The following is a 21,002-nucleotide window of genomic DNA, read 5'->3' as shown; positions in this document are numbered from 1 at the left end:
CCGGTCATGCTGAACGATGTCACAAGCAGCATAGCGTTCTCCACGGCTTCTCCAGATCTTTTCACGTCTGTCACATGTGCTCAGGGTGAGCCTGCTCTCATCTGTGAAAAGCAAAGGGTACCAATTCTGTTATTCTATGGCAAATGCCAATTGAGCTGCATGGTGCCCACTTGAGGACATCCGACCCTCAGACCACCCCCATGAAGTCTGTTTCTGATTGTTTGGTCAGAGACATTCACACCAGTGGCCTGCCTGCCTGCATGCTGGAGGTCATTTTGTAGGCTCTGCCAGTGCTCATCTTGTTCCTCCTTTGCACAAAGGAGCAGATACTGGTGGGCCCTGCTGATGGGTTAAGGACCTTCTAAGTGGGGCCCTGTCCAACTCTCCTATAGTAACTGATTGTCTCCTGGAATCACCCCCATGCCCTTGAGACTGTGCTGGGAGACACAGCAAAACTTCTGGCAATGACTCGTATTGATGTGCCATCCTGGAGAAGATGAACTACCTGTACCAGCTGTGTAGGATCCAGGTATGGCCTCATGATACCAGTAGTGACACTGACCGTGGCCAAATGAAAAACGAGTGACAAAACAGATGAGGAGGGAAAAATGTCAGTGGCCTCCCTCCAGCTGTTAAACCATTCATTCCTGTTTTGAGGGTCATCTCATTGTTGCCCCTCTAGTGCACCAAAGCAGCTGAAACTGATGAACAAGCCCCTCTGCTACTTCACTTACCAGATCAATAGCCCACAAGTGTCATTGACTTGATGTGGTACTCGGATTACAAAAGTGGTCCTTTGATTTTTTGAGCAGTATAGAACAGAATGGGGAGGAGAGGTGCGGGACTGATAGATAGATAGATAGATAGATAGATAGATAGATAGATAGATAGATAGATAGATAGATAGATAGATAGATAGATAGATAGATAGATAGATAGATAGATAGATAGATACTTTATTAATCCCAATGGGAAATTCATGTGGTGTACAGGAAGAGGCGGGTCCATGAGGGAAGTGGCAGAAATGCGGTCAGTAGGAAGGCATTGGTCAGGACAGGGATGCAGAAGTTGATGCCAGTTTAGCTGGGTTTCCCTTCAGCTTATCTGTAGAAGAGGGAGAAAAGAGGTTAGTGCACTACATCAAGTCCCAAGCTGACATCTTACTCTCATTTTACCCCTTTTCACTACCTCCTATGCACACGTGTGTGACACTATCCATCCATTTTTTAAACTTGATTATCCTGAGCAGGGTAACAAGTGAGCTGGAGCCTATCCCAGCATGCATTGAGCACAAAGCAGGACCAACAAATGAACAGGTTGCCAGTCCATCACAGGGTGAACACATTTCAATATAATATGAATGATTATCTTCTTCTTTTTCTTCTTTTGGCTGCTCCCGTTAGGGGTTGTCACAGTGGATCATCTTCTTCCATATCATCCTGTCTTCTCCATCTTGCTCTGTCACACCCATCACCTGCATGTCCTCTCCCAGCATATCCATAAACCTCCTCTTAGGCCTTTCTCTTTTCCTCTTCCCTGGCAGCTCTATCTTTAGCATCCTTCTCCCAATATACTCAGCATATCTCCTCTGCACATGTCCAAACCAATAATATGAATGATTAGATATATGTTAGCATTATTTATATTATATAGGAAAGTCCATCCATCCATTATCCAACCCGCTATATCCTAACTACAGGGTCACAGGGGTCTGCTGGAGTCAATCCCAGCCAACACAGGGCACAAGGCAGGAAACAAACCCCAGGCAGGGTGCCAGCCCACCACAGGGCACGCACACACACACCCACACACCAAGCACACGGGACAATTTAGAATCGCCAATGCACCTAACCTGCCATGTCTTTGGACTGTGGGAGGAAACTGGAACACCCGGATGAAACCCACACAGACACGGAGAGAACATGCAAACTCCATGCAGGGAGAACCCAGGAAGCGAACCCGGGTCTCCTAACTGCGAGGCAGCAGCGCTACCCGCTGCACCACCATCCGCCTACAAAGTGGACGTTTGACTGTAAAAGAAGGGTTATTCATTTCCCCTCACACTACTGTCAGCATTACGTAAGATCACCCCCCTACCCTATCTAGAAGGGGGTGGGTTAGGGTTGATTTCACCACCCTACAGTATTTTTAGTTGACCAATGAGAAACATGTGTACCAAGTTTCATGAAAATCGCTCCAGTCATTCGGAAGTGATGCTGGAATTTACCTACAACTGAACACCAGCAAAACCTGGTGGTGGATTTTAGGAGGCCCAGGGCCCTCATGGACCCCGTGATCATCAGAGGTGACTGTGTGCAGATGGTACAGACCTATAAATACCTGGGAGTGCAACTTGATGATAAATTGGACTGGACTGCCAATACCGATGCTCTGTGCAAGAGAGGACAGAGTCGACTATACTTCCTTAGAAGGCTGGCATCCTTCAACATCTGCAATAAGATGCTGCAGATGTTCTATGAGACGGTGGTGGTGAGCGCCCTCTTCTATGCGGTGGTGTGCTGGGGAGGCAGCATAAAGAAGAGGGACGCCTCACGCCTGGACAAACTGGTGAGGAAGGCAGGCTCTATTGTAAGCACGGAGCTGGACAGTTTGACATCTGTGGCAGAGCGACGGGCACTGAGCAGACTCCTGTCAGTCATGGAGAATCCACTGCATCCACTGAACAGGATCATCTCCAGACAGAGGAGCAGCTTCAGTGACAGACTGCTGTCACCATCCTGCTCCACTGACAGACTGAGGAGATCGTTCCTCCGCCACACTATGCGACTCTTCAATTCCACCTGGGGGGGTAAACATTAAAATTATACAAAGTTATTGTCTGTCTGTATACCTGCATTGTTATCACTCTTTAATTTAATATTGTTTATTATCAGTATGCTGCTGCTGGAGTATGTGAATTTCCCTTTAGGGATTAATAAAGTATCTATCTATCTATCTATCTATCTATCTATCTATCTATCTATCTATCTATCTATCTATCTATCTATCTATCTATCTATCTATCTATCTATCTATCTATCTATCTATCTTTTTATAATATAGTGCATTTCATATCTATCTATCTATCTATCTATCTATCTATCTATCTATCTATCTATCTATCTATCTATCTATCTATCTATCTATCTATCTATCTATCTATCTATCTATCTATCTATCTATCTACACACACATACCTTGACTTTTATATATATATCTATCTATTATATACAAAAAATCTTGGGTCAAGACGTGATTATCTCGGAGAGACACTTTGAAGTCCCGCGAGACTTCTTGCACGTCACTCCCTACTTACAAACAATTTCTCGGAGACACTTTAATGTCTCACGAGACAAGGCAATGAGACAAAAGGACAGCTGTTGTACAGGCTTTTAAATGATCGACGCGCAGCGCAACATGCGGATCATGTAGCTCGGTAGCAGCTAGCAGACAGCCAGCAGTTGATCCGTCATTAGCGTGTGTTCAGCTCCTTCCCCACCACCTTCACAACGTGAGCGACAGAGACGCGAAGTGGCTAGCGTGAAGCGCACCCCCGGGAGTGTCGGTTGTGGTATGGGCGAGCGAAGCGAGTAGAGGGCACAGACCCCTAGTAGATAATAATATTCAGTTTAGTGTTACCTTAACATAAATTGGTAATTTTAACTCCAGGAGGCTCTAGACATGGCAATAAAATGCGCATACAGGAATGGGACAAGCACTGGGAAATGTGCATTGGATCTCAAGGAGACTATTTTGACATAAACTAAAAAGGAATTTCTACAAGTTTTATAATACTAGATTAATCCATTTTTTTAACAATATGTAGTAAATGAGAGACAAGAAGAAAGGTTGGTGTATCACAGGTGTACCCTCTATAATTAAACGTTTTGCTTGAAGGTTTTCACAAAAGAAATCATCAAATGACTCTGCTGCGATATGGGAGTCCATTGACTAATCCGTTGTGGTGGAGATGGCTCTTTCAAGATGGCTTCTTGCAGGAAAAGACGGGTTTAGGTCACTGGAACCAGAAGTGGCGCCCACTGCTCCTCACGCTGCTGACTTTCCATTCTGAAGGAAAAAAGTAAGGAGAGGCATTAGGTGACAGGGTCAACCATCGACCCGGGGTGGAATTACCATCAGATGAGTTCTGAGATTTTCTCCCAATTGCACGTGTGTGAGACAAAGGCTCGAGTTAAAGGGTCTGGGGCACCCGAAGGCAAACCCCGTATGCTGAGGTGTAAAATAAAACGCATGTTAAAGGGCAACATGAAGACTTTATTAAATTCAGACAGACTGCCCAAGATGGCGTTATTCCCTATTATGCTGGATTCTGGAAGGAAGAGGCGGGTACAGGTGGTCTGATGTCAGAGTGGGAGAGGTGTCAATCTTTCTTTCTGCAGAAGGGGAAGGAGAAGAGGGAACATTATTAGACAGTACCTCCTCATGTCTTGGTGATAAATGACACTTACCTAAGCCTTTAGGTTGTACCCCAATCACACGTGTGTGACAAAATATATATATATGTATCTATATATATATAATTCACTAAGCCGCCGACAAGTAGCCACCCATGGAAAGCACGCAAGACAGCCACGGCCACCAACTCTAAGACCATTGGATACGACGACAACTCGCAGAGCCACGCCCACCAACTCGGACGTGACGCCTCGGAAAACACGCCGTATCTATATATATAATTCGCTAAGCCGCCACCAGAGCACGCAAGACACCCATGAAAGCACGCAGGAAGTAGCCACGCCCACCAACTCTAAGACCATTAGATACGACGAAAACTCGCAGAGCCACGCCCACCAACTCAGACGCAGCAACTCACAACACCGGGCGTCATTCACGTTCGTCTCTGCTAGACTCCACATGCACCTCTGAGCCACGTTGACTTTTCATTAGTCAACCTCAGTTGAACCTCGGTTCACACACAGGCAGCACCAGAGAGAAGGGGCTGGACTCATAAGGTAGGACGGCAGTTAAAGAATGCACTGGGCTTGATTTTGTTTTCACTTCTGTTTACAGTGATCGGTTCGTAGTGTGCATTGTTGCAATGTTACTTTTCTTGGTGGTTTATTAAATTACGGATTTTTTCAAATGTTCATTTTTTTTTCCCTGTGCTTAAAACTCATTAAAAAAAAAGTGTTTTTAGCCAGCGGTTGGTAGCGCTATAGCGCAGACTATTGCAGTGTTAGTTTTCTCTGTTGTTCAAGGTTTTCTCAGTGTTATTCAATGTTTTTACATTTAGTTTACTATTACGCTATGCATTCTATGGTTTAATTAACTATATTTGTGCTTAAAAACTTAAAATATATTTTTACATACAATTCGTACAGTGTGGAACTGATTAATTGTATTTACATACAATCCTATGGGAGAAATTGCTTCGGTTCACGACCAAATCGGTTTACGGCCAGAGTTTTGGAACGAATTATGGTCGTGAACCAAGGTTCCACTGTATTCTTTTCAGTTATGACGGACGACCGCGTCCACCATCGCAAACTGTTTTACACGCCATGGTCTTAGAGTTGGTGGGCGGGTCTCCGTGAATTTCTCTTGCGAGCGGGCACATGACCAGGCAGTGTGTATGCTTCGAGAACGAGGGTGGACGCGGCAGGACTATCTAAGAAGAGGCATGTTTGTCACGGATGTGAATCGCTGTATGCAGCGTGTAAAACAGTTTCTGAGGGGTATCCCATGGTCTTAGAGTTGGTGGGCAGGTCTTTGTCAGTTGCTCTTGCGAGAGGGCACATGACCAGGCAGTGTGTATGCTTCGAGTGCGAGGGTGGACGCGACAGGACCATCTAAGAAAAATCATCTCGCGGATGTGAATTGCTTTATGCAGCGTGTAAAACAGTTTGTTTGTAGCAGATGTGAATCGCTGTATGCAGCGTGTAGAACAGTTTGCGAGGGGTATCCCATGGTCTTAGAGTTGGTGGGCGGGTTTCTGTTAGTTTCTCTTGCAAGCTGGCACATGACCAGGCAGTGTGTATGCTTCGAGAGCGAGGGTGGACGCAACAGCACCATCTAAGAAGAATCATATTTGTCGCGGATGTGAATCGCTGTATGCAGAGTGTAAAACAATTTGTTTGTCACGGATGTGAATCGCTGTATGCAGCGTGTAAAACACTGTATTGTATGTTGCCCTCTCCAGAGTTACATCTTTTCATTCACCTACAGTCGTATCCTCAAAACCAACCCCATTTGGACAACTGTGTCTTTCAGGAAGTGTTCACCCATCAATACATAATTATGCAGCATATGTACTATGCCGTGGGTTGGCTAGTATATTATAATGAGAGACAAAAACACATAATGGGTCTAGGAGCACCCATAGGCAAACCCCATATATTATAAGTTGGCGCAAAAGGCACATGGAGACTAATCGTGCTGAAACTGGTCAAGTCTGAGCCCTGATGGTGGTGCTTCTGATTAAGTTGAATTCTGGGAGGAAGTGCTTCTGGAAGTGACATCATGGCACATCAATCATTCTATCTGCAGAGGTGAAAGAAGAAGAGATACCACTACTGCTTGGCGCCCTCAGCTGGGCCCGAGTAGTATTGTTATTATCTAAGCCCTTAAGTTGTTCCCGGAGTACATGTGTATGATAATACAGTATATATATATAACATTTGTGTGTGTGTGTATATACAATATGTTTACTTTTCTCTCTTTTGTTCTTTAAATTCTTTGGTTACATTTTTATTTAACTACAACAACCAACTTTTTAAAGAATTATAAGCCATTTTTAGCAAGTATTAAACGTATGCCAAGCGCCCAATGACCACTCCTTGAAACAACGCAACCCAGCCACATTCAAAACTGAACATAACAACCAAGGTAGACCCTGAGCCCATGTGACCTGGCAAGCAAGAAACCAGCACAACATCAACCCCAATAAGAAGAAAGAGCTTAGGATTTGGGCTGTGGAGAGACCCCCGGGGTGCCTGTCCACAGAGTTACAGATCGCGCCTTTTCATTGTTGAATCAGAGTCTGCAGTGCTTTTAGATTTCCTGTGGTCCGCCAGTTTTATTCATTATCAGGGAGACACCCCACCCACTCTTATGGAATCAGAAAAGGATAAAAGGAGCAGGTCAATCAGTCACAGCAGCCATGACATTTAACAAGAAGGTGAGAAAGCAGCAGCCACCTTGGCCTTAGACACGGAGAAGTTAGCGTACAGAATTCTGTTTGTTGTTTAAACACCTACCCATGTGTGCCAATTGAGATTGAAGTGAGGGTCAACGTTACAAGGAATGCAACTTCAGCCAGCTGGAGCCAAACTGCCTGCCAAGTACAACATACAGACATCTGGAATATGACCGCTCCGTGACCCATGGAGTCAGGCCCCTTTCACGTGCATACTTCTAGCGTTTTGTAGTTAGTGATAAATGACTTGGAAAGAATGGCTGCAGGCGCCTAAATCAGTGCACCTCACTCAGTAAGCCTTCAGAGTTATCCTGGGGTAAAAAAAACAGAATAATTCCAAAATAGCAAGAGGCCCCTATGATTTCACTGTAAACATTTCTTGGAAGAGTCCCAGACAGAAAACATTAGGAGAGAGCGATGAGCGGTGCAGGCATTTACTGTGCGGGCAGACACCTTCATTGGCATATAGTTTACTCTCAATCTACCAATTATATAGTGCCTATCTATCTATCTATCTATCTATCTATCTATCTATCTATCTATCTATCTATCTATCTATCTATCTATCTATCTGTCTGTCTGTCTGTCTGTCTGTCTGTCTGTCTGTCTGTCTGTCTGTCTGTCTGTCTGTCTGTCTATCTATCTATCTATCTATCTATCTATCTATCTATCTATCTATCTGTCTATCTAGTTTTATAAGGATTTTAACCGTATACGTTCCAGGATAGGTAAAAAGCAGCCATTCACCTGTCACCTTTCATTTACATGACCTTGTATCCATGAAATTGTTTTCCTTCTTTTCACCGTGTACAGCTGATTCACAGATATGTTCATTTGTGTGTGCAGTTTGTAGGAAATTAGACAAAGTTAAACAGTTTATGGGTCAAAGTTCAGTGGGAAAGAGTGTTTCAAGGATGTAACCTGATAAGTTAAATGGAGCTGAACGGGATGTCCCGATAATGAAGGGCCCGGCACAAGACTGTGCTTCTAAATAAACTACTGAACAACCCCTACAGATTTTATTTTTTTCTCCAGCCTTCTGGAGTTTTTATTGTTTTTTCTGTCCACCCTGGCTATCAGACCTTACTCCTTTCTATGTTAACTAATGTTGTCTTATTTTAATTTCTTATTTTGTCTTTTATTTTTCTTCTCTTCTTTATGTAAAGCACTTTGAGCTACTTTTTGTATAAAAATGTGCTATATAAATAAATGTTGTTGTTGTTGTTGTTAACCCAGGAACCCGCCATCTTGTTCCCAGTTCGAGATTGAAGTCTGGTCTGAAAAGACGTCTCTGCAATCATTGCTTGCCTTTTTGCACCGTGGTTTATCCAGATATACAGTTAGGTCCATAAATATTTGGACAGAGACAACTTTGTTCTAATTGTTCCCCTGAAATGAAGGGATTGTGTTATAAAAATGCTTTAGTCGCCTCACATTTTTATTCAATCGTTTTGTTCACCCCACTGAATTAAAGCCGAAAGTCTGCACTTCAATTGCATCGGAGTTGTTTCATTTCAAATTCATTGTGGTAATGTACAGAACAGGGGGTGGTAGCAGCAATTTCACCTTCCACATTGCAAGGTTTGTTCCAATAGACTTTTCTTTTGAGCAGACCCCAAAGGAAGAAGTCTGGTGGTGTCAGATCCAGCAACCATGGTGGCCAAAGCCCTGTTTCCGAAGAAGGATTCAATTTCTGGTATGATCCTTGCCGATGCGTGACACGTTGCTCCATCTTGCTGGAAGCAACCTTCCGTTTCCATCCAGTTGATTCACAAACTGTTCAAAAATGTCCAGGTATACATCGGTGTTCATGGTGGTGTCAAAAAAAATGGGGCCTATGATACGCAACCGAGACATCGCACACCATACATCAACTTATTGATCATGGAGCGGTTTTTGGTGAGTGGCGCACATACGGGTGTTTTGCGAGTTAACATAACCTGACAAATGGAACAACGCCTCATCCTAGAACCATGTGATGTCCAATATTCCTTCATTGTTCCTCACAAACGCCTGTAACCAGTGACAGTATCTGACTCTTTTCTCCATATCACTTGCTCTGAGCTCCTGAACAACAGTGACACAATACGTATGCAATTTTTCTACGCCTAGATCATTGCTCTGGCTTGTTCGAAGCTCCATATACTGAGGAGCACATTGCATGTTGTTTCATTCAGATTGCTCCATTCTAGCAAGAGTTATTACAGAATATTTGTGGCCTCTTTCGAGTGAATCTCCCTGTATACAGTATATACGATATATAAACAGACACACGAGTATACACAGGTATATGTGTGTGTAGTCTCTCTATTATATAAAAAAAATCCTTTGACGCGACAAGACTTTTTGGAGACGAGACGTTTTTAAAGAGATTTTTTCAAGTCCCGCGAGACGAGACTTTTGCCTTGAGATTTTTTCAAGTCCCGCCCTTTTCAAACAAGACCACGGTCCCGTCACCTCTCATTGGTGTGAATGCTTTTGTCAGACACACTTCCTGTGCTCTCAGCTCTTATACATTTTAACACTTTCCTCACTTTAAGTTCCCAATTAAAGAAGATGTATTATGTCCAAATGTTATTGAAGAATTTCATCACAAAGGGTTATCAAGGGAAGAATTGAGTACACGAGCAATCCTAGCACCGAGAAAGGATGAAGTCAAATGAATTAATGTGAAAATGTCGATCGGTTACACGGCAAATTGGTTTAATGCGTCCAAAAATGTTGAACGGTTACACAGTAAATTGGTTAAATGTGTATCAATAGACTCTGCTGAAACAGTTGGTGGTGATTGTGCGGAAGATGAAAACAACAACTTACAACATCACGAAGAATATCTACAACCATTAACACCATGCGCTCTTACAACGCCTGAATTACTGTACAGCCTTATCAGCAAGGACAGCTCTGCCCATAAAAACATTAGAGCAAGGCTGGGAAAGGCTCAGGGCGCCTTTTCCCAACTCCGTTCCATCTGGAGGTCTAAACAATACAGCCTAAAAACAAAGATGCTCCTGTACAACAGCAACATAAAGTCTGTCCTCCTGTATGGTTCAGAGTGTTGGCTTGTGGTCAGTACAGACATGAGGAGACTTGAGGTCTTCCACAACAGATGTCTCAGACGAATATGTCAGATCTTTTGGCCCAACAAAATATCAAACCAACAATTATACAAGAAAACAAACAGTCAATGCATCACCAAGGACATTACATTAAGACGTTTAAGATGATAATGTTTTATATTTGATAGATAGATAGATAGATAGATAGATAGATAGATAGATAGATAGATAGATAGATAGATAGATAGATAGATAGATAGATAGATAGATAGATAGATAGATAGATAGATAGATAGATAGATAGATAGATAGATAGATAGCCCCCCTGGAAAAGTCTATTCATGGGTCCTGGAGGGGAGGGTCCGTCAGATAGTCGAACCTCGGATTCAGGAGGAACAGTGTGGTTTTCGTCCTGGTCGCGGAACAGTGGACCAGCTCTATACCCTTAGCAGGGTCCTGGAGGGTGCATGGGAGTTCGCCCAACCAGTCTACATGTGTTTTGTGGACTTGGAAAAGGCATTCGACCGTGTCCCTTGGGGAATCCTGTGGGGGGTACTCCGAGAGTATGGGGTACCGGCCCCCTTGATAAGGGCTGTTCGGTCCCTGTACGATCGGTGCCAGAGCTTGGTCCGCATTGCCGGCAGTAAGTCGAACCCGTTTCCAGTGAGAGTTGGGCTGCCCTTTGTCATCGATTCTGTTCATAACTTTTATGGACAGAATTTCTAGGTGCAGCCAGGGCGTTGAGGGGGTCCGGTTTGGTGGACTCAGGATTGGGTCACTGCTTTTTGCAGATGATGTTGTCCTGTTTACTTCATCAGGCCGTGATCTTCAGCTCTCTCTGGATCGGTTCGCAGCCGAGTGTGAAGCGGCTGGGATGAGAATCAGCACCTCCAAATCCGAGACCATGGTCCTCAGCCGGAAAAGGGTGGAGTGCCCTCTCAGGGTTGGGAGCGAGATTCTGCCCCAAGTGGAGGAGTTCAAGTATCTCAGGGTCTTGTTCACGAGTGAGGGAAGAATTGAGCGTGAGATCGACAGGCGGATCAGTGCGGCATCCGCAGTAATGCGGGCTCTGCATCGGTCTGTCGTGGTGAAAAAGGAGCTGAGCCGCAAGACGAAGCTCTCAATTTACCAGTCGATCTATGTTCCTACCCTCACCTATGGTCATGAACTATGGGTAGTGACCGAAAGAACGAGATCGTGAATACAAGCGGCTGAAATGAGTTTCCTCCGCAGGGTGTCTGGGCTTTCCCTTAAGGATAGGGTGAGAAGCTCAGTCATCCGGGAAGAGCTCAGAGTAGAGCCGCTGCTCCTCCGCATCGAGAGGAGTCAGATGAGGTGGCTCAGGCATCTGATCAGGATGCCTCCTGGACGCCTCCCTGGTGAGGTGTTCCGGGCACGTCTAACCGGGAGGAGGCCCCGGGGAAGACCCAGGACACGCTGGAGGGACTATGTCTCTCGACTGGCCTGGGAACGCCTTGGGATTCTCCCGGAAGAGCTAGAAGAAGTGGCCGGGGAGAGGGAAGTCTGGGCATCTCTGCTCAAGCTGCTGCCCCCGCGACCCGACCTCGGATAAGTGGGAGACAATAGATAGATAGATAGATAGATAGATAGATAGATAGATAGATAGATAGATAGATAGATAGATAGATAGATAGATAGATAGATAGATAGATAGATAGATAGATAGATAGATAGATAGATAGATAGATAGATAGATAGATAGATAGATAGATATGAATAGCACAATATTAAAGATAGATAGATACTTTATTAATCCCAAGGGGAAATTCACATAATCCAGCAGCAGCATACTGATAAAGAAAATATTAAATTAAATAGTGATAACAATGCAGGTATACAGACAGACAATAACTTTGAATAATGTTAATGTTTACCATAGTAAATATTTAATAATCAAATTTTAATTTATTTTAAATTTTCAATATTTTAAATATTAAATAAAAAATTAAATATTAAATATTTAATAGTCAAAAAGGGTGATCTTATAATAATAATAATAATAATAATAATTAATTAATAATTATAGCACCTTCTTAGTGCCAGTCTGCTGTAGTTGCAGAACAGAGAAGATGGCACTTGCCCAACTGCATGTCAGTCATATTGTACTTTCTATTGCAGGTTCTCCATGCATGCTTTTCTTTTTCTTTCTTCCATCCTTTTTTATGGAACCGCAGTGTGTTATGGATAAGCACTGGCTGATTGTCACCTTTAACAGGTGACATATTCCAGGCTGTCAACATGTCAGTCAAGTGTAAGTATCTTACAGATGAAGTGCGGAGGGTAGACATTGTCCAGGCCTGGTTTTCCCATTCCTTGGATTATTTTTAAAATGAGACTGGAGATGCAGTGGCAATTGACATGGTGCAATGTGGGTGACATTTTTTGTTTCAACCCATAAGCACTCATCGTATTTAAAATAACGGCTCTTAAACAGCTCTTTGCTGGGTTGCGTAGTTCCTCGTTAAAGCTTCATAAGGAGCCATTTCACTCCATGAAGAGATAAAATCAGTCCTGCATTTACATTTATTCACTTAGCAGACATTTCTATTAAAAAATGACAAACAAAGGCGGTCACCTAACATCTGGGCTTGTAGCCAATACAGTATTTGAATAAGGCAGAAATCTTCAATGTGTAGTGCGCAACGAAAGAGGATTAAACAAATTTTTAAAAATTAATAAACTTATCCTGCATCATTGTATGCCACAGCAGTGCTCACCAGTGTTTTATAACTCACATCCATCCATTTTTTAACTTGCTTATCCAGTGTGCAGAGTGGTAGGGATGCTGGAGTCCAAAGTAGTGAGCACTGGGACACAAAGCAGGAACAATCTCTGGATGGGGTGCTAGTCCACCACACCATCTCTTCATGGTTATTAATAAAATCTGTTATGGATCTAATAAATAACAGTTCTTTCTGAAACCTTCACATGGATGGTTCTTCAGAGAACCAAAAACAGTTCCACTGTGGCATCACCCTGATTTTCAGTACAGGTGACAGCCAGTGCTTATCCATGACACACTGCGGTTCCAAAAAAAAATTGTAGAAAGAAAAAGAAAAGCATGCAGGCAGAACCTGAAAATTCAATACTGATGACCTGCAGTTGAACGAGTGTCATCTTTTCTGTTCTGCAACTACAGACTGGCACTAAGAAGGCACTATATAAATGTAAAGATTATCCATCCATCCATTTTCCAACCAGCTGAATCCGAACACAGGGTTACCGGGGTCTGCTGGAACCAATCCCAGCCAACATAAGGGCGCAAGGCAGGGAACAAACCCCGGGCAGGGTGCCAGACCATCCCAGGACACACACACACACACACACACACACACACACACACACACACACACCAAGCACACACTAGGGACAATTTATAATCGTCAATCGACCTAACCTGAATGTCTTTGGACTGTGGGAGGATGGGGAGAACATGCAAACTCCACGCAGGGAGGACTCGGGAAGCGAACCCGTGCCGCCCGTAAAGAATTATTATTATTATTATTATTATTATTATTATTATTATTATTATTATTATTATTCACTATTGGTTGTATGTGTCGTCTTTATTTTTAAGTGTTGGAGTCGGACAGTCGAAGGAAGAAGAACAAGAAGAGTCGGGGGTTCGGACTCACCTTTGCCATGTACTGGTGCGGCTTATCTGAAGTCATACTGAACAAGTCGCCTATAAACGGCACCCAAATAGGACTCGGCGGGAAGTTTTTGCCATTTCTGTTCTTCAGGTAATCAGACACAAGCAACAGCACCACAATGAAGATGAAGGCGCTCCGGGCGTCCAGCTGCTCCCACAGCCACCAGACCGACATTGCGGACTGAATTGCGCTCCGCTCGGCTGTCACGCTGCCTTTAACTTGAAGCCGACGGACTTCGTGCAGCCCATCTAGGGCGGGCACTGCGTGTGACGTCACTAATGCCAATAGTAGCTGGGGTGGAGAACAACTGGAGAACAACTCATGAAAGGGAATGACATCTGATAACATTCCTCGAAACACGCGACAGCCGGGCTCTGTCTGCTCGGTCAAATCCTGACCGATAACAAGATTACAATTCACCGAACTTGTCGGCGTCCAGTCCAGAGCTTCACACCTGCGCTCCACATTAAGAAAAGATGATGAACGAAGTTATATGTCAGAGAGAACTTGAAATAACTGAACCGAGTTATCCGTTACAGGTTCACTAAGCCAGTGTCGGGAGATCCGCAGCCACAAATCCACAGTTGGTTTATTAAAAGCAGTGCGACGTTACAGACACCTGCGTCTTGTCGGTCTGATCGTTCACGTCTGTTACTGTAATACCGAAGACAAACCGGGAAACACACAGCCTTGCTAAAGCCCCTTAAAAGGCAGCTTCACGACTATGGGTAGTCTACTCACCACCGAATAGTAACTGGAGGAGATACAACTGCTGTAAGGGCATAGCAAAGCTCAACGAAAAAACATAATAATAATAATCATTAAAAAAAAAAAAATCAAGATTGTCATCGTAATAGTGACAAATGCCTGGCCGTGTTCAATCAGTGGCTGGATTTCACTTGGAGCAACTGCTTTTTCACACAGTGCCAGGCTGTGACGATGCTGTGATCTTTGCGGAGTCAATGGAGGCTCTGATCGTGGCGCTCCAGAGACTGAGTGAGCAGTCTGAGTGTCTGGGCTTGCGAGTGTCCTGGAAGAAAACCAAAGAGCCAGGCCTTTAATGACCTCCTGGGCACAGTCATCAGCAGTGTGTCAGTCTGCGGAGAGAGCATCGACCTCGTTGAGAGGTTTACTTACCTTGGCAGTGACATTCATGTCTCTGGTGACTCTTCCTGTGAAGTCAGTAGACAGATTGGCACAGCATGGGGGGTCATGAGGTCATTGGAAAGCGGTGTGTGGCGCTCCTGATATCTGCAAAAGGACAAAGGTCCAAGTCTTTAGAGTCCTGGTGCTTCCTGTCTTGTTATATGGTTATGAGACATGGACGTTATCTAGTGACCTGAGATGAAGACTGGACGCCTTTGGTACTGTGTCTCTCCGGAAAATCCTTGGGTACCGTTGGTTTGACTTTGTGTTGCTCATGGAATCCCGAATGAGGCACATTACCTGCATTGTGAGGGAGCGTCAGTTATGGCACTGCGGCCATGTGGCACGATTCTCCAAGAACCAAACTCGTAAGATCCTCATTGTTGGGGTCCCAAGTGGCTGGACTAGGCCAAGAGGTCGCCCACGTAACACCTGGCTGAGGCGGATAGAGGGTCATTTCCGGAAGGGTAGGACTGGACCACGTGTCTGCCTGGGGAGTTGCCAACCGGGATCCCGAGCTGTTTTGACGTGTAGTGGGTGCAGCAACACACTGTACCAGTGCATGCTCCCCAACTTGACTTGAGTTGACAGTGCCAGGTAATAATTGTGAATAACATTATACTTTAGATTAATACATATATTGTAATGGATGAACTCCCTTGGCCAAAAAGCTCAGGTGGGAAATGTGCAGAAAGAGTGGCAGGGTGTTCCCTGCCTTAGCCAGGATGGTGGCAGCAGACCCCAGTGCAGAAGTAGGCATGCTGACATCCTGGCAGGGTTGGACCAAAGAACATTATCTAGCTGGGAGTCCAGTGTGGCAGAAGGACAGGGAGAGATAAGCTGTCAGGACTACAGGCTCCCCCAGTGTGTTATATGGTAGCATCCTTGGTTTGGGGTCCCCATACAGACACCCGCAGAGCATGCTGGAACCTGTAGTCCCCTTGGGTAGTCTTGTTGGGTTTCACGGGGGCCGCCCTGCTTTTTGGGGCTTCCTGTTGACCCAGAAATGCTTCCAATGAGCTAAGAAAGAGATAAGAGAAGAATTATTTTGACTACAAGAAACCTCTTCAAGGTATTTGTACAATAAATCTGTTTTATTTATAAATCTGTGAGTTGTGTTTGGGGTGCTGTAATGCCCCCTAGTGGTACATACAGGGTGGGGCAGAAATAACTCCCACATTTCGAAAAATCACTGTGGGGTCCCCAAAGCAGGTAGAAGGGTGCAGTCCGTTCCATTAGGTAGGGTACATAATAAAGTTTTCAGTCGTCACCATGCCATGGTCGGGTGAGCATCGAGGCTTTGTAGTGGAGGCTTTTTTCAAAAATGGCGAATCTGTAATTGTGACGCAGAGGGCGTTTCACACGCAGTTTGGTTTATGTGCTAATGAAAGTGTTCCAGACCGTGGCCACCACGCTCGCTTGATTTAAGTCCCTGTGACTTTTTTTCTGTGGGGGTATCTCAAGGCCGAGGTTTTCAAACATCGTCCTCGGCCCTTGGACCAACTAAAGGAGGCCATTGAAGAAGAAATTGAAGGAATTTCGCCCGCTATGCTAATGAGAGTGATGGAAAACTTCCAAGAATGGCTCCAAATGTGTATCAGCCGTCAAGGCCACCATTTGGACGATATAATTTTTAAAACTTAAAGTAAAAAAACTTGTTTATATCTACATTTGGGAAATAAAAAGTTTTTGGTGATACCGCATACTATTTTTTTTCAATCCTCCTTTGAAATGTGGGAGTTATTTCTGCCCCACCCTGTATATGCAGTGGTACCTCTGGTCACGACTGTAATTCGTTCCAAAACTCTGGACGTGACCCAAACGTAATTTCCCCATAAGATTGTATGTAAATACAATTAATCCATTCCAGACCGTACGAACTGTATGTAAATATATATTTTTTTAAGCACAAAAATAGTTAATTATACCATAGAATGCACAGTGTAATAGTAAACTAAATGTAAAAACATTGAATAATACTGAGAAAACCTTGAACAACAGTCAAAACTAACATTGTAAGAGTTGGCGGTAGACCCTTATGAACCACTCACTGTAAACAATTTTTTTAATGAGTTTTAAGCACAGGGAAAAAAAATTAAATGACACTTCTCTTGTGAAACTTTTCAAACCATCCTCTACTGCAGGGGTGCCAACACTGTTTTTGGCTTGCAAGCTACTTTTAAAATGACCAGGTCAAAATGATCTACCTACATTAAAAATGCTATATATATACAGTGCATCCAGAAAGTATTCACAGCGCATCACTTTGTCCACATTTTGTTATGTTATAGCCTTATTTCAAAATGGATTACATTCATTTTTTTCCTCAGAATTCTACACACAACACCCCATAATGACAACGTGAAAAAAGTTTACTTGAGGTTTTTGCAAATTTATTAAAAATAAACAAACTGAGAAATCCCATGTCCATAAGTATTCACAGCCTTTGCTCAATACTTTGTCGATGCACCTTTGGCAGCAATTACAGCCTCAAGTCTTTTTGAATATGATGCCACAAGCTTGGCACACCTATCCTTGGCCAGTTTCGCCCATTCCTCTTTGCTGCACCTCTCAAGCTCCATCAGGTTGGATGGGAAGCGTCGGTGCACAGTCATTTTAAGATCTCTCCAGAGATGTTCAATCAGATTCAAGTCTGGGCTCAGGCTGGGCCACTCAAGGACATTCACAGAGTTGTCCTGAAGCCACTCCTTTGATATCTTGGCTGTGTGCTTAGGGTCGTTGTTCTGCTGAAAGATGAACCGTCGCCCCAGTCTGAGGTCAAGAGCGCTCTGGAGCAGGTTTTCATCGATGATGTCTCTGTACATTGCTGCAGTCATCTTTCCCTTTATCCTGACTAGTCTCCCAGTCCCTGCTGCTGAAGAACATCCCCACAGCATGATGCTGCCACCACCATGCTTCACTGTAGGGATAGTATTGGCCTGGTGATGAGCGATGCCTGGTTTCCTCCAAACGTGACGCCTGGCATTCACACCAAAGAGTTTAATCTTTGTCTCATCACACCAGAGAATTTTCTTTCTCATGGTCTGAGAGTCCTTCAGGTGCCTTTTGGCAAACTCCAGGAGGGCTGCCATGTGCCTTTTACTAAGGACTGGCTTCCGTCTGGTCACTCTACCATACAGGCCTGATTGGTGGATTGCTTCACAGATGGTTGTTCTTCTGGAAGGTTCTCCTCTCTCCACAGAGGACTTCAGGAGCTCTGACAGAGTGACCATCGGGTTCTTGGTCACCTCTCTGACTAAGGCCCTTCTCCCCTGATCGCTCAGTTTAGATGGCCGGCTAGCTCTAGGAAGAGTCCTGGTGGTTTCGAACTTCTTCCACTTACGGATGATGGAGGCCACTGTGCTCATTGGGACCTTCAAAGCAGCAGAAATTTTTCTGTAACCTTCCCCAGATTTGTGCCTCTAGACAATCCTGTCTCGGAGGTCTACAGACAATTCCTTTGACTTCATGCTTGGTTTGTGCTCTGACATGAACTGTCAACTGTGGGACCTTATATAGACAGGTGTGTGCCTTTCCAAATCATGTCCAGTCAACTGAATTTACCACAGGTGGACTCCAATGAAGCTGCAGAAACATCTCAAGGATGATCAGGGGAAACAGGATGCACCTGAGCTCAATTTTCAGCACACTTTCATATTATCTATTTTTCATTGTTTTTTATTGTATTTTTATTGTTATTTTATTATTTTACTAGTCATTTAGCCCATTACAATAACGGGCGCGAGAACAGTAGTGCATAAACATTAGTAGGAACAGTCTATATTAAATGGCAAGGGACTTTGACCTCATTCTTTTTGTTGGTCGTATTTTTCTTTCTTTCAGCCTTTCTTTTGTTGATGTTTACTTGCTGAGCTGACCGTTCTTCGTGGGCTGCCGCCGTGTATTGTGTATCTTTATTTTTCTGTGACAGTAATACTGTCTTGGCTCTATTCAATAAGGGTGCACACAAAAAGGCGAGCTTCAAAAGGGCGATCTCAATTGAGCGCGGCGAATAAAGGTGTTCGTAGATAATTTAGTTCAAATGGCTCTGGACTATGTGAAGAGCAACAAAGGTGCAGATCTTTATTTACGCGCGCCTTTATTCGCTGCGCCCAATTGAGGTCGCCCTTTTGAGGCTCGCCTTTTTGTGCGCGCCCTTATTGAAGGATACCGTCTTGTATGTCCGCTGGCTTGTACGTCCGTAATATATCTCTAATTTTCTCTGGCGGTAATACAGGCATGCATGTCGGTAATATGCCTTTAATCTCCTCTGACAGTAACACTGGCTTGTATGTGGCTGTAATATGAGTCACTGTATTGTGTACCTTTAATTTCCTCTCGCAGTAATACTGGTTTGTATTTATGTAAAACGCCTCTAACTTTCTCTGACAGTAATATCGTGCATCTCACCGTGTCTTGCGCATGCGCACTTCACCAGAAGACACACACACACGGACATCTGGACACACATAGGGATTTTATTAAAGAGGATAGGAAAATAAGTTTTTGCAGGATTTACATATTGAATCTCATTGTACCATACAGTATAATAACAATAAAGGAATTCAATTCATTAGAAGAGAGAGTGTATTTATAGATGATGACGACTGGCTTCTCAATTTAGATTCCCAAGCACTATCTTCTTGGAGCTCTTGATATCATTTTAAGATGAAATGCAGTAAAGTATGTACAGTGGTGTGAAAAACTATTTGCCCCCTTCCTGATTTCTTATTCTTTTGCATGTTTGTCACACAAAATGTTTCTGATCATCAAACACATTTAACCATTAGTCAAATATAACACAAGTAAACACAAAATGCAGTTTGTAAATGGTCGTTTTTATTATTTAGGGAGAAAAAAAAATCCAAACCTACATGGCCCTGTGTGAAAAAGTAATTGCCCCCCTGAACCTAATAACTGGTTGGGCCACCCTTAGCAGCAATAACTGCAATCAAGCATTTGCGATAACTTGCAATGAGTCTTTTATAGCACTCTGGAGGAATTTTGGCCCACTCATCTTTGCAAAATTGTTGTAATTCAGCTTTATTTGGGGGTTTTCTAGCATGAACCGCCTTTTTAAGGTCATGCCATAGCATCTCAATTGGATTCGGGTCAGGACTTTGACTAGGCCACTCCAAAGTCTTCATTTTGTTTTTCTTCAGCCATTCAGAGGTGGATTTGCTGGTGTGTTTTGGGTCATTGTCCTGTTGCAGCACCCAAGATCGCTTCAGCTTGAGTTGACGAACAGATGGCCGGACATTCTCCTTCAGGATTTTTTGGTAGACAGTAGAATTCATGGTTCCATCTATCACAGCAAGCCTTCCAGGTCCTGAAGCAGCAAAACAACCCCAGACCATCACACTACCACCACCATATTTTACTGTTGGTATGATGTTCTTTTTCTGAAATGCTGTGTTCCTTTTACGCCAGATGTAACGGGACATTTGCCTTCCAAAAAGTTCAACTTTTGACTCATCAGTCCACAAGGTATTTTCCCAAAAGTCTTGGCAATCATTGAGATGTTTCTTAGCAAAATTGAGACAAGCCCTAATGTTCTTTTGGCTTAACGGTGGTTTGCGTCTTGGAAATCTGCCATGCAGGCCGTTTTTGCCCAGTCTCTTTCTTATGGTGGAGTCGTGAACACTGACCTTAATTGAGGCAAGTGAGGCCTGCAGTTCTTTAGACGTTGTCCTGGGGTCTTTTGTGACCTCTCAGATGAGTCGTCTCTGCGCTCTTGGGGCAATTTTGGTCGGCCGGCCACTCCTGGGAAGGTTCACCACTGTTCCATGTTTTTGCCATTTGTGGATAATGGCTCTCACTGTGGTTCGCTGGAGTCCCAAAGCTTTAGAAATGGCTTTATAACCTTTACCAGACTGATAGATCTCAATTACTTCTGTTCTCATTTGTTCCTGAATTTCTTTGGATCTTGGCATGATGTCTAGCTTTTGAGGTGCTTTTGGTCTACTT

At 43.8% G+C, this 21,002-nt stretch overlaps 1 protein-coding gene across 2 annotated transcripts; it reads right to left on the bottom strand.

Annotated features, from left to right (window-relative positions):
• Window positions 1-934: 934 nt before the first annotated feature.
• LOC114658754 (vitamin D 25-hydroxylase-like) lies at window positions 935-14,260 on the bottom strand. 2 transcript variants are annotated; one of them, XM_028810801.2, is made up of 2 exons: window positions 13,872-14,260; window positions 935-1,104 (listed from the first exon to the last, which is right to left on the bottom strand). In XM_028810801.2, exons 1-2 carry the CDS (start codon window positions 14,235-14,237, stop codon window positions 1,096-1,098), a joined length of 375 nt encoding a protein of 124 aa, XP_028666634.1. In that variant the 5' UTR covers window positions 14,238-14,260; the 3' UTR covers window positions 935-1,095. The 2 variants fall into 2 exon arrangements, with proteins under 2 accessions (XP_028666634.1, XP_028666633.1); XM_028810800.2 differs by lacking the exon at window positions 935-1,104 and adding an exon at window positions 3,850-4,068 and having other exon boundaries at window positions 13,872-14,257.
• Window positions 14,261-21,002: the final 6,742 nt, after the last annotated feature.

Source organism: Erpetoichthys calabaricus, chromosome 10 (assembly GCF_900747795.2).
Source record: "Erpetoichthys calabaricus chromosome 10, fErpCal1.3, whole genome shotgun sequence".
Lineage (NCBI taxonomy): Eukaryota > Metazoa > Chordata > Cladistia > Polypteriformes > Polypteridae > Erpetoichthys > Erpetoichthys calabaricus.
The sequence above is the reverse complement of the archived record's forward strand: the minus strand, read 5'-3'. Positions and strand labels throughout refer to the sequence as shown.